The sequence below is a fragment of the Macaca mulatta genome, chromosome X, assembly GCF_049350105.2.
Source record: "Macaca mulatta isolate MMU2019108-1 chromosome X, T2T-MMU8v2.0, whole genome shotgun sequence".
Classification (NCBI taxonomy): Eukaryota; Metazoa; Chordata; class Mammalia; order Primates; family Cercopithecidae; genus Macaca; species Macaca mulatta.
The window spans coordinates 158435567-158450156 of NC_133426.1; the positions used below are offsets into that span (position 1 = coordinate 158435567).

The following is a 14590-nucleotide window of genomic DNA, read 5'->3' on the forward strand; positions in this document are numbered from 1 at the left end:
GGGTGATAACACCAGATAATACAGAGATTTGTTGGGGATTGAAGATTTTATATATATATATATATATAGTCTATAGTATACCTGACACAGAGTAATCATTCCATAAATAGTAGCTTCTGTAATTAACATGACTATTGTCTTTACTGTTGTTTGAACAATAGTGTTGTCATACTATATAATTAATTATAATAGTATAATTAGTGTTAACAACAATATTATCATAATAATTTTACAATTGCTAGCAATGTGTTCCTAGTCTCAATGAGTACTACATTAGAAGTTAGATGTTCTGAGTGCTCCCACTTACTTGCTTTGTATCTTAGGCAATTTCTTTATTCTCTCTGTGTCTCCATTTTGCTCATTTATGAATATTCCCTACTGTCTCTGTCCCCCAGGATTTTGATAAAGCAGTAGATGTACAAAGTCATTCAAACTTGAGGAAGGGGAAATGGTCAGAATGTCTTTCTGAGCATTGGCATGCTGAAGAGGATGCAGAAAGTGAGCCTCCTTAGCCTGGGTCAAGCGGGACATGGAATGAATTCCTAATGAGGCGAAAGAGGCTATATGCGAAATCAAGCAGAGAAGGCACTGTGTCCATTAACTTTACCCAGAGGGTCAACCATGTGTGCTGAAGCCTCTGGGGCTTCCTTTTCTATCTTGGTCTGCTGTAGTACCTTACTTATATATTTGCTATATAAATGAAAATCCAGACTGCAAAAGACTCTACAATTTCAACAGAAATACCCTAAAGGAGTACCTTTGCACCAACTAGACGGGGAGTAATCAAGGGTGATTAGTCAAAACACATTTTAAGCCATGTAAGGAATCTGCCACATAGCTAATACTTATTAACAAACTCTGAATCTGTAACCTGGTAGTCTCTGAGAATGGATCCAGGCCTTGAAAACCTTCATATCATATCAAGCAAGGAGTTACTTAATGGGAGAAACAAGCTACTTCATTAATGGTTATTAGCAAATGCAGTTGTCCACTCTGACACATTCATAGCAGTGTGCTGCTAGTGCTTAGATGGAGAGAACTGTATTGCAACATAAGTGTTTCTGTGCCATATCTCAGTAGAGATTTCTAGAGTTCTAGTCTCTAGGGCTTAATTAAAACCGTCAACTTTTTGAAAGCTCTTAGCTAGTCAGAGCTGGTAGGGCCCTCAATCAAGCCTTTGGTACACTTCATGGATGGACGAAGAGATTCTTGGCATTTTAAAAGATATTCAGCCTGTCACCAGTGCTTCTCTTTCAAGACTAGAAAAATATTTCTGAAAAGGCTCAGGTAGAACTGACTGTCCTCCCTCGTCTCCTTTGAGCACTTCTAGTGCACTTACGTGATGACATGTATCTCTTATACCAAACCACATCTGTGATGAGTGGAAAGGACTTTAATTCTCAGGCACAGCCAAGTAGCCCACTATACCACATTTGTTCCCATCAGAGTTAATAACGTACTTTTCTTGCAGTAATTATTAAATATATTATTATGATGATGAATGTAGCTCTTATTGTCTTCTTTTCTCCAACATTGCTAACTGTCTGTTTTGTGCCTTATACAGAGTTAGGTCCTAAGGATAAAAAATTTAGGTATTTCAGACTACAGCATTCAAAATGAGTACCCATTCTCCCCATAGGAAATAATCAGAATTAATCACATTTCATATATCTGTTTACCTCAGACACCACCACAAGGGCAAGGATATTTGTTAATTCACTTTCAGTCAGGCTTAATTCTGTTTTACAAAGTCCTATCTGACCCTACCACCCATACCCTAATGAACCTTTTATCACAAACTCTTCTTACTGCCTAACTCTGCCACTCTATGACTTAGTGAGTCCACCTATTTTCTCAACCTCTTCTCTGAATGCATAAACCCCTTTTGGCCTTAACTGAAACCTGACTCTCCTCTTGAATACACTGTTTTGGTTCTCAAAATGTGGTTGATAATTCAGAATCAAGAGCTCAAGAGGTACAATCCATATTTTCTTTGATGTCTAGCACTTCTTAGACCATTACCAGATCACAGTGTTGTTGTAACCTGTGCTCCTTTGAGACATCTACCATCTGGTGATACCCCTTTCTGCCCTTTCTCATAAGTATCATCTATAGAATACTCCCATCTCCCCAAAGATTCCTTTGTGCCCATACCATCCCCTCCTTGGTCTTAGGTAACCACTGATGTGCTTTCATTTTCTATGGATTAGATTTTTCTCTTAGAGTTTCGTATAAATATTTTACGGTATGTACTCAATTGTGTCTGGCTTCCTCCACTCAGCATATTTTTAGGTTTATTCATGTTGTTGCATCTATCTGTGGGTTGTTCCTGTTAATTTCACAGCAGCATTCCATTGTATTGATATTACCTAATTTTTTTTTTATTATACTTTAAGTTCTAGGGTACATGTGCATAACGTGCAGGTTTGTTACATATGTATACTTGTGCCATGTTGGTGTGCTGCACCCATCAACTCGTCAGCACCCATCAACTCGTCATTTATATCAGGTATAACTCCCAATGCAATCTACCTAATTTGTTTATTCATTCACCCAGTAATGGATATCTGAATTGTTTCCAGTATTTAACTATTGTGAATAAAGATACTGGGATGATTTACATATAAGTGTGTGTGAGTATATGCTTTCATTTCTCTTGGTCATACCTAAAGAATGGAATTACAGGATTATATAGTAAGCATATGTTTAACTTTATATGGCATTGCCAAACTGTTTTCTAAAGTAATTTTACCATTTAACTTTCCCAGCAGATGTATGAGAGTTTCAGTCAGCATGCATCCTTGACTTAAAAAATAAAATAAAATAACTTTAGGCCGGGCATGGTGGCTCCTGCCTGGAATCCCAGCCCTTTGGGAGGCTGAGGCGGGTGGATCACAAGGTCAGGAGTTTGAGACCAGCCTGGCCAACATGGTGAAAACCCCTCTCAACTAAAAATACAAAAATTAACCAGGCATGGTGGCGCATGCCTGTAGTCCCAGCTACTCGGGAGGCTGATGCAGGAGAATTGCTTGAATCCAGGAGGTGGAGGTTGCAGTGAGCTGAGATGGAACCACTGCACTCTAGCCTGGGTAACAGGGCAAGACTCGCCTCAAAAAATAAAATAAAATAAATAACGTTAATTGATACTTTAACACTTTTCTCTGATAGTGAAAGTCCTTGGAACATTTTATCTCCATATATCCCCATCTCAACAGATATATATTACATTATGTTCCAGTATTTTATTCTAAATGTATTGTTTGACGAATAAGCCACTGTTACCATTTCATACAGTCAGTGCTTATTTTAGCCATTCTAGTATTTAAAGTGATGTCACCATGAGGTTTTCGTTTACATTTCCCTAATTCAAAAAAAAATGATGTTAAGGATCCTTTTACATGATTATGGGCATTTGTATATATTCTTCGGTGAAGTATCTGTTCACATCTTTTGCCCATTTTAAAAATTGGATTCTTTGACCTTTTATTATTGAATTTTAGGAGCTTTTTATATTTTCAGAATATATAAATATTTCAAAATATATGTTTTAGGTCTGCACAGATACAGTGTGCTTTATCTCAGGCTATAGCTTGCCATTTCATTATCTTAATGTTATCCTTTGATGAGAAGAAATTTTTAATTTTGATTAAGTCCAATTTATTAGTTCTTTTCCTTATTGTTATTATGTTTTTGTGAACTAAGGAATTTCTGTCTACCAAAGGGTGCACAGATATTGCCTTATATTTTCTTCTAAGTGAATCATATTTTTAACTTTTATATTTAAATCCATGATCAATCTCAAATTAATTCTCTGCAGTGCCATCTTTATCATAAATCAAGTTTCCATATATATGGCTGTATTTTAGGCTTTCTTATTTTCTTTGAAAATCTTTTGAGACAGGGTCTCACTCTGTCAGCCAGGCTGGAGTGCAGTGGCATGATCGTGGCTCATGGCAGCCTCAACCTCCCAGGCCCAAGCAATCCTCTCACCTCAGCCTCCCAAGTAGCTGGGACCACAGGGATGTGCCACCACATCTGGCTAATTAAAAAGAAAGAATTTAAGATGAGGTCTCCCTATGTTGCCCAGGCTGGTCTTGAACTCCTGGGCTCAAGCAGTACTCCCACTTCAGCCTCTCAAAGTGCTGGGATTACAGGCATGAGCTGCCACTCCCAGTCTCTCTACTTCGTTCTTTTTTAGAAGGATATATTGGCTATTCTTGCTTTTTTTCTTACATAAAAAATTCTGCAATCACTTTTTACATTAACATTTTAACTTGCAGGTTCTCACATCAATGCAATTAATGTAAATATAAATTCTAAATTAACGTGAGGCCAAGTTTGAATTAGCAAATGAATTACCAAGGAATCTCATATTTCACACAAAGCCCAGGCCAAAAGAAACATGCTTCTTTATTGTCTCTCTGCACTGGTAAGTGTATTTTTCTAGTACTCTCTTGCATTGCAAGCATAACTCTTCAATGATATTGAATTTATGGGAAGTGTCCTTGTATTAATTTCCTTTGGTTTATGTAACAAATTATCACAAATTTAGTTGCTTAAAACAACTAAATGTCTTCTTACAATTCTTGATGCTAGAAGTCTGAAATTAGTTTCACTGGTCCAGTGTCAACGTGTTAGCAGGGTTGCACTCCCTCTGGAGGCTCTAAAGGAATAATCTATTATCTTTTTCAGCTTCTACAGCTATATGACAGATTCCTTCACTCATGATCCCCTTCCTCTTTCTTCAAATCCAACAGCAGAGCATGTTCAAATCTTTCCTCCTTCTGTCATCACACTGCTTTCTCCTCCACAGTCAAATCTCCCTCTACCTGATTCTTGTAAGGATATTGTGATTGCATTTAGGCCCCATTCCAGATAATTCAGAATAATCTCTCCATCTCAAGATCTTTTATTTAATCACAACCACAAATTTATTTTTGCTGTATAGATCACACTCCCAAGTTCCAGGAACTAGAATATGGGTATCTTCGGGGACCATTATTCCGCCTACCACAATCTTAGTTGTAAATGTCTTTGTTATATAAATTTAAAAGTCAAACTCTTGTTTACCAAGACCAGGAGTCCATCTGCTTATCTTCCTGCCATAATAGTACCAGTTCATGTGATTAACATTCCATTTTCAGTTTCTTCTTTCGTTTGGGCCCCTGTGTATTTCCTTTAATTTCTTTTAAGCTCACGTCAAGACATTAGCTTAAAAGAATGGTTTCGGCTGGGTGCTGTGGCTCACACCTGTAATCCCAGCGCTTTGGGAGGTTGAGGCGGGCAGATCATCTGAAGTCAGGAGTTGGAGATCAGCCTGGCCAACATGTTGAAACCCTGTCTCTACTAAAAATACAAAAAAAAAAAAAAAAAAAAATTAGCCAGGCGTGGTGGCGGGTGCCTGTAATCCCAGCTACTCAGGAAGTTGAGGCAGGAGAATTGCTTGAACCTGAGAGGTGGGGGTTGCAGTGAGCCAAGAATGCTCTATTGCACTCCAGCCTAGGCGACAAGAGTGAAACTCTGTCTGAAAAAAAAAAAAAAAGAAAGAAGGAAGGAAAAGAAGGAAGGAAAAGAAGGAAGGAAGGAAGGAAGGAAGGAAGGAAGGAAGGAAGGAAGGAAGGAAGGGAGGGAGGGAGGGAGGGAGGGAGGGAAAAAAAGAAAGAAGGAAAGAAAGAAAAAGAAGAAAGAAAGAAAGAAAGAAAGAAAGAAAGAAAGAAAGAAAGAAAGAAAGAAAGAAAGGAAAGAAAGAAAATTAAAAAAGAATGGTTTCTATGTTTTATCTAGCTTTTCTAGGATTTTATAAAGGAAGCTTTTTCAGGGTATCTCGTTTGTTACATTTCCCAAAGTGAGCATATTTAACCCACTCTCATACAGCTTTTGCTCCCTCCACTTCACTAGAACTGTTCTTTCCAAGATCACTAACAGCCAAGTATATCACAATACCCAACGGACAGTTTCTGTCTGCATCTCATGTAAACTCAGTACAATTCAACCCACATGAGTATTCTCTGCTTCTTGAAATACTTTCCTCACTTGACTTCCATAATATCACATCCTTTTGATTATTCTTTCTTTTTCCTACTCTACGGGTCACTCTTTCTCTTTCTCCACTAATATCTCCTACAATACCTGACCTACAATGCTGCTTCTTCCAAAATATAATTTACTTTTTATTTCACTACCCAGTAAAACTTCAGGATAGTGGCAGAAACACCTTCTGTGTGGATACCAAGTACACTCAAGTATATGCTTCAAAGGTACCATTGCCATGGAGGCAGTTTAGTAGCTGAAAAAATTAAAATATTTATCTCCAACAGTGGGAAAAATAGGCAAGAAATGTTTTATATGTTTTAAGTCTGTGAGGAAAAAGTGCTAATGATATGCAAATGTCTTCCTAGACATCAGTATACTCATGATGAAGAAAATGCCTTTGATTGTAGGTACTATTAAGAAATCATTTAAACTTTGTGTGGCTTTTACACAATATCAGATAATTCATACTTTCAAAAAGGCTAGAGAAGAAGCCACAAAGTCAAACACTCATACAAAAAAAAGCGGATCTTAACAAAGTCCCCAATCCAATACTCTGTTCAGACAGTTTGGTTTCTAACCCTTTGACTTCTCCACTCTGTGCACTAAATTCCTCTCTTTTTCACTAAAGGATAATTCCCTCTCCAGCTTTTGGGGCAAGCAGGACTGAAATGGGAAGCATTTCAGTATCTTACTGGTCCAACAGTCTTTTTATTCTAACTTCCTCTTTAAGAATTCTGTCGTCTAAAACCCCATGGTCTGATGATTCATTTACTCCTGCTAGGCACAGGCATTTCTCCCATTCTCTCCAGGAATCATTCTTCCACCTTTCTCACCTCCACTGTGACTCTGCATGGTAAGACTTTCCCTTACGCTCCATAAATTATCACTCACCAAAGACTGTACGGGCAGGAACAGACTCTCTGTTGAGCCAGAACGACACTTGTGACAGAATGACAGTCATGATACATGGCAAGTAGGTCTGGATCACAAAGTAGCCAATTTTTCGCTTGAGATGGAAGTGGGTTGTCATGACGACATATTCTCCTAGACAGAGAGTAAAATTAGGCAGTATGTAGCTACATAAACATTGTTAAATCAAGTTGGGCCCCAATTCAATCCACAAAACTCCTTAATCTTATATTCAAGACAGGGTATTCCAGCACCTCCCAAGTTCATATAACCAAAGCCCTTTAACAATCACAAAACAGTGTGTTTTTTTGTGTGTGTGTGAAAAAAGCAATGCCATCAGCGTACCAATACAGCTTGCTCAGAACAATTTTGACACAATTCATTCAAGTAAATTAATGTTCTCATTTAAATAATAATAAAATAAAAATCCCTTCTACAGCACTTTCTATGTGATAGGCACTCATTTAGCACTTTAACATTATAAAATATTTAATCTTCACAAGAACTCTATGAGGTAGGTACTATTGTTATCCTCATTTTATAACTCAAGAAACTGAGGCAAGGAGAGATGGAGCAACTTGCATAAGGTTACACAGCTGGTAAGTAGTAAAGCCCAAAGTCAAGCCCAGGTAGGTTGTCCACAGTTCATGCTTTTTAACCATTATGCTCTGCTGTTCTAATGTACCTACTTGGTTAGACCCAAAAGTTCACATAGCAGAATGTGAACTGACCTACATTATCCCACTCCTAAAATAAGAGTGAGTGCTTACTGCATTTTTACTGTGTGCCAAAATATTTTTCTGAGTGTTTGTGGAGTGTTAACTTTATATCCTCCTAACAGCTCTGTGAGATAGGCACTAATAATTACCCCATGTTGTTAAATGCATTAGTCAATCCTCCCTCTTACTGGATTTTTCAGCAGCACTTTATGCAGTTGATCCTTCATCCCTCTTGTAATCACTCTCTTCACAGAACCTCTAGGCCATGATGCTTTAATGGTTTCTCTCCTACTTCACAGACCATTCCTCCAAAGTCTCCTTTGCTGTTCCTTTTAATTTCTAAACACTGGAGGATGTCAAAGCTCTGTACTTGTACTTCTTTTTTCTGTCTCACTCAGACACTGGCCATTCTCATCCAGCCTATGTCTTTAATACCTTAAACGCTAATAATTCCCCAATGTATATCTTCTACCTGGGCTTCCTACTTGTTATGGGTTGAATTGTGTCCCTCAAAAATATATACTGAAGCATTAGCCCCTGTTACCTCAGACTGTGGCCTTGTTTGGAAATAGTGTTATTGCAGATGTAGTTAGTTAAGATGAGGTCATGCAGCACTGGAGTAGGGTGGGCCCCTCATCCAACACGACTAGTGTCCTTAGAAGAGAGCACCATGTGAAAACACAGACACACAGGGAGAAGGATATGTAAAAAACAGGCAGAAATCCAGGAGCGGTGGCTCACATCTGTAATCCCAGCACTTTGGGAGGCCGAGGTGGGCGGATTATGAGGTCAGGAGATCGAGACCATCCTGGCTAACATGGTGAAACACCGTCTCTATGAAAAATACAAAAAATTAGCCAGGTGTGGTGGCGGGTGCCTGTAGTCCCAGCTACTTGGGAGGCTGAGTCAGGAGAATGGTATGAACCCAGGAGGCTGAGCTTGCAGTAAGCTGAGATCGGGCCACTGCACACCAGCCTGGGCAACAGAGCCAGACTCTGTCTCAAAAAAAAAAAAAAAAAAAGGGCAGAGATTGGAGTGGTGCAGCTGCAAGCCAAGGAATGCCAGAGATTACAGCCACCACCAGAAACTAAGGAGAGGCAAGGGACAGATTTTCCCCCTCAGAATCTCTAGAAAGAACTAACTTTCCTGATGCTTTGATTTGAGACTTCTAGCCTTAAGAACTGTGAGATACATTTCTGGTAAGTTGCACAGTTTGTGGTACTTTATTATAGGAGCCTTAAGATTCTCTACTCAACTCTAAGATTTATATATTAGACATCACTACTTGGGGATCTAACAGGCATCCTGACTTAACATGAAAATCAAGATTTTGGTTTTCACTCTCCCCATCCCCCACACCAATTCAAAATGGCTCCCCCAAGAGACTTTCCACTGACTTCTCAACCCCACCGTGTTCTGTTGCTCTATCTTGCTCACTCTCCCTCCCTCCTTTCTCTCTCACACATTTACACATACACACACACACACATAACACACACAAAAAATCAATCAATCAGCCAACTATTCCGGTTCTTTCTCCAAAATATTTCCATAATTTGACCACTTCTCACCACCTCTACTGCTACCACCCTGGTCTAAGCCACCATCATGTCTCACCTAGAGTACTGTAATAGCTTTCTAACTGGTCTCCTTGCTCTGTCCTTGACACTTCTTCAATACATTCATAGTATACCTGCCAGAAATTATCTTATTAAAACGTAAGTCAGATCTTGTCTGTCTTCTGTTCAAGACTATCCAATGGTTTACCATCTCTCAAAGAGTAAAAGCCAGATTCTCCAAAATAGTCCTCAAAGACCCTTGCAATATGCCTGCTCTAATAGCACTCTTATCAGAGCTTCTTATTTTTCACCTCTTCCTTCACCCACGTTTGGTTTTAGCAGGATTCCCGAAAGAGGCAATTTCCCACTTTTCTACTCTACCCACTCCCTTGTACCTAAACCTAGGAAGCACCACCCGGTCATCCAAGGCTCAATATACAACCCATATTGAATATGTATTCACATCTTAGCTTGTTTATGTGAACACAAAAAATACAATTAGGCTTATTTTAAGTTTAGCAAATTAAAAATTACAACTTTGGGGTTTCCATCTCTTTTCTTTCTCTCTGCTTCTTTTTTCAATTCGTTTCTTTCTTTGTTTTATCTTCTGTCTGTGTCCATCTCTACTTCTTTCTATCCTTTCCCTTTCCTTCACTCTCTCCCCGCTGAGAAGGCACTGGGGATTTGTTTTTCATGAGAGTTGGACTTTGATTAGCTTAGGCAATTCTCTCTCTTTTCCATCTTAGTCTCACATTTCCAAACCCTACTTATTAATCCTATCTCTGATCATGTGAAATATTTAATATATAAAAGATGTAATAAATATTCATAAATTAATTACATTCTGTGGATCTAAAAGACAAAGCAAATGGACTTTTCAAAAGATTATAAAATTAACCACTTGTTTTGAATAACTGACTCAAAACAGTTGAACACATTGATTTTCCTCAATCCTCTCCTTTTCTATATTTATTTCTTTCTCATTATGTCTTGTTGTCTGTCTTCTGAAGAGGTGAAAGGAATTCTCTTTAGTAAGAACTGACACCTTTTACTAGGTTGCAAAGATTTCCCTTGTTTCTGTCCTTGTATTGCAGACTATCTGGGTCCAGTGTGAAATCGTCAAAGGGACAATGGAAAGACACCTTTATATATTAACAAGTATTCACAACTTAGATCATTTCTATGCGTGGAACTTACAAGTGGACTTTTAGAAAGCTTAGCAAATTAATTTATTATGTCAATTAACTTAATCAGTTTTCTTAAACACAACTCTGATATTTTCCATCTCTATACATCTTCTTCCCTGCCAAAGAGAGAACTGAAATTTTAATCAAACTGGAAGATTTCACAATTTCCTCCATCCCACCTCCACCCTTGTGACCCAGCATATTAAGCTCATTATATACCATCTGTGTTGTGTATGTTGTATATGAAATATTCAAAGGTACAATATAAAACATACAATGCATATGTATTCACAAATTAGTTATTATCTATGTATCAGAAATGCCGCACAGTTTAGCTAAATAATGCTTTACGTAACTGACTATATTTTCCTGAAGTGGGTTTGTTAGATTCTCTCCCTCCTTTCCCCTATTGCTGTGTCTCTCTGTCTTTCTTATTATGAGGGATGACCCTTTAAGTGATTTGGGAGATTTTTCTCCTGCCTTTGCACTTCAGTCTATTAAATTCCATCTGTGTTAAATGTGAAATATTTCATAATAGAACATAAAACACATTTACAACATAGCTAGTTTCTAAGGTTTTGAAACACACAAGAGGAATTTTTAGCTTGGCAAATTAACTCATCATAAAAAAGTAAGTGGATATATTTTCTTAAATCTATCTTAGGTATTTTTCCCGCTCTCTATCTCTATTCCTTGTTCTTTATCTTGCCTCCTGTTTTCTTTTTATTTCCATCTCTCTGATTTTTCTTTATGTCCTGTTTTATGCATTATCTTTACTTACCTATGCTACACATCTAACGAAATAATATATACAATGCCAATAATAATAAAAATGTCATTCTAACAAATGATCAAATTTCTAGGAAAGATGGATATATAAGGATCACACATCCAAACTATCTTTTAGAAAATTAATGTAATAATTCGCCAAATTAGGGAAAATAGGGGATGGTGTCAACAACTAGCCACAGACTTTGAGGAATTTCATTCATTTATTTAATACATGTTTGAATCTGGAGCAAAGAGCAGACAGCCTCTGCTTGAAGCTAGTTCATAGTGAGGACTGACAGCATTTGGAGAGAAAGCCAGCCATACCAATCAGAACATCCATGGATTGTGGGTCTGACCTTTCTCTGGCCTAGATTTCCATTCATATGCTAGACCCTACATGGAAGAGTGTATGCAGAATTTAGAAAGGAATGCCCATAATTTATGGTCACAATAAAAACAATACATATATATGTGAGGTAATAATATTTATATGGTTCCTAAATCAATAGGTATAAAAGTATGTGCAGCAAAATGTCTCCCTCCCAAATCTGCCCCCAAATTACCCATTTCACATCTCCTTCTTTTAGGTAACTATGATTAACAGCCTCTTGTGTATCTTCCTAGAAAGAGTATGGTGTGTGTGTGTGTGTGTGTGTGTGTGTGTGTGTGTACACAGTTTGAAAACATTTATCTACAATAATTAAAATAATGTAATACATATAAAAATAGACAGAGAGACAACAATGAAAGGGAATAATAAATATAGACACAGATTTATGTATTTGTATGTGTATGTATGTGCACACATATGAATTTAGTATATGATAAAAGCAGCATCTCATTTCACTGAGGAAACACTGGATTATTCATTCATGGATACTGGTACATTTGGTTACCTCATAGTGCAAACCAAAAATAAAACTCCAGATTATATTCGAGATGTAAATTTAAAAAATGGAAATAATGTAGTTCCTAAAAAATGTAGGTAAAAAGTTGGAAAGATGTCCAATTCATATAGCAGACTGAGCAGCAACATTTACCTCCTCTTTCTCTTAAGACTTCATCAAGTGCCAGTGAAAACAGTAAAATAGAATAAACCCATAAGGAAGAAAACAACAGTAAAGAATGAATTAAAGAGCTCAAGAGAATTTTGGAATTCAGAAAGTGTTAATGGTGAAAGCAGGCCTCAGTGTAGATGAGAAGCTGCAGAGGGAGCTCAGTTTACAAGGGAGGTCCCTGCTGGCACCGCCCAGAGAGAACACAGACCTGGAGGCTGCAGGGACAAAGGGAGAGGGTCTCAAGAATGGGAATGGAAAATAGGGACATTTCCTGCAGATCTGAACTTGGAAAAGTTACAAGCCCTACTTCCATAGGCACAATGGCTGTATCAATATGTTTACTCTCCCAGTCGAAAGAAAGATAACCTGAGTGCCTTTTTCTAAAATACTCTGAAGCGTCTTTCTACAGAAAACTAGGGAAATTTAAGTGGGTGGTAGGCCCTTAAAGAAGAAATGCAATCCTAACAAAAGACAGTATTTACACAGTCATAATAATACAAATTTCTCTTGCTGGTTTTGAGCTTTTTAAATCAATCTATAGAGAAAGTATTGAAAGCTTAATTAGGGGTATATAACTGTATTAGTTTTCTATTTATTGGTACTTTATCAAATTACCCCACGCTTGTTGGCTTAAAACAGCACAAACTTATACTCTTATACTTCTGAAGGTCAGAAGTGTAAAATGGGTCTCACTGTGCTAAAATCAGGATGTAAGTGGGGCTGCCTTCACTTCTGGTGACTCTATGGAAGAATAGGTTTTCTCGCCTTTTTTACTTCTCTGGGTAGTCCACATTTCTGGGCTTGTGGCCCCATTTGTCATCTTTCAAGCCAGCTGTAAAATATCTTCTACTCATTTTCTTTTTGACTCTGGTCTTCCTGCCTCTCCTTTATAAGGACCCTCATGGTTACATTATGCCCACTTGAATAATTCAGAATAATCTATTTTGAAATCAGCTGATTAGGAACCTTAATCCCCACTTTCCATGTAACCTAACATGTTCACAGGTTCTAGGGAATAGAATGTGGACATCTTTGGGGAGCCACTATTCTCCCTACCACAAGAACTAAGTGTACATTTTAATCTGTTTTTACAATGAAAGCAAACTTTTAGTTGTCAGAAGTTGGAAGAAAGAAGGAGAGGATATGAGGACAGAAGGGTTGATAGATCAATAAATATAGCTAACTATTTGATCCAGCTATCAAGACTTGAAGGAAAGGAGAGGTAGGGCCAATGGAAGTGAGATAAGCACTCATATACCTTAGAGTAGGGAATCAATGTTTCGTCTCTAAAGGTGAAAAACAGCAGTATAAGCTCATTATTCAGAACTATAGAGGGAACCATCAGAAGTAAAACATAAGTAGTTAAAATGAGAACTGCTCCTTTTCAGTATATACCTTTCTGTTATTTGATTTTTAAATTTTCTTTTCTTTCCTTCTTCCCTCCCTCCCTGCCTTTCTTCCTGCCTTCCTTCTCTCCTTACATCCTTCCTTCTAGATGCAAAGTAAAAAGGGAGTGGTCCGTGTAGTTATTATGCTTATAGACTCTGGAGCAAATTTGCTGCCTTGTTTCCAAATCTTGCTCTACCACTTACCAACTGTGTGACCCTGAGAAAATTATTTAATCTGTCTGAACCTCGATTTCCTTATCTATAAACCTCAGATAATACCACCACCCACCTCAAACTGTTGTTCAAAGGTTAAGTGAGTTAATACATGCCCTCAGAGAAATGCTTTGCACATATTACATGCTCAGAAACTGATCATTATTAATTCTACCACCATACCCATGTATTACTTTGAAAAACAGTAACAAAACAAGAACGACAATATCTTGTTGCATTATTTTCCTATGGCTGCCATAAGAAAGTACTACACCCTGGATGGGTTAAAACAAAGCAAATGTATTCTTTCACAGTTCTGGAGGCTGGAAGTCTGATATTGAGGTGTCAGCAGGGCTACACTCCCTCTGAAAATTGTAGGGAAATCCTTCCTTGCCTCTTCCTAGTTTCAAGTTGTTTTCTCGCAATCTTTGGTGTTCCTCAGCTTATAGAAGCATCACCCCAATCCCTGCCTTCATGTTCACATGGTGTTCTCCATGTGCATGCACATGCATGTGTATGTCTCTATGTCCAAATTTCCCCTTTTTATAAGGATACCAGTCATATTGGATTAGGGCCCACTCCACTGCAGTATGACCTTATCTTAACTCATTACATCTGCAGTGACCCTGTTTCCAAATAAGGTCACATTTTGTGGTACTGGGGGTTAGGACTTAAACATATCTTTTCAGGGGACACAATTCAACCCATGATACCTGTGTTGGCAAGGGTGAGGGGAAATTGGCATGCTCATCA

The 14590-nt window shown here is 37.9% G+C and overlaps 1 protein-coding gene across 1 annotated transcript in view; it reads right to left on the bottom strand.

The window, feature by feature from the left end:
* Positions 1 to 14590, bottom strand: part of GABRA3 (gamma-aminobutyric acid type A receptor subunit alpha3) — a 285447-nt gene that overhangs the window by 22960 nt on the left and 247897 nt on the right. Inside the window, exon 8 of the mRNA XM_028841928.2 lies at positions 6925 to 7077. Coding sequence (XP_028697761.1) covers positions 6925 to 7077 — 153 coding nt within the window. The remainder of the gene's footprint in view (positions 1 to 6924; positions 7078 to 14590) is intronic.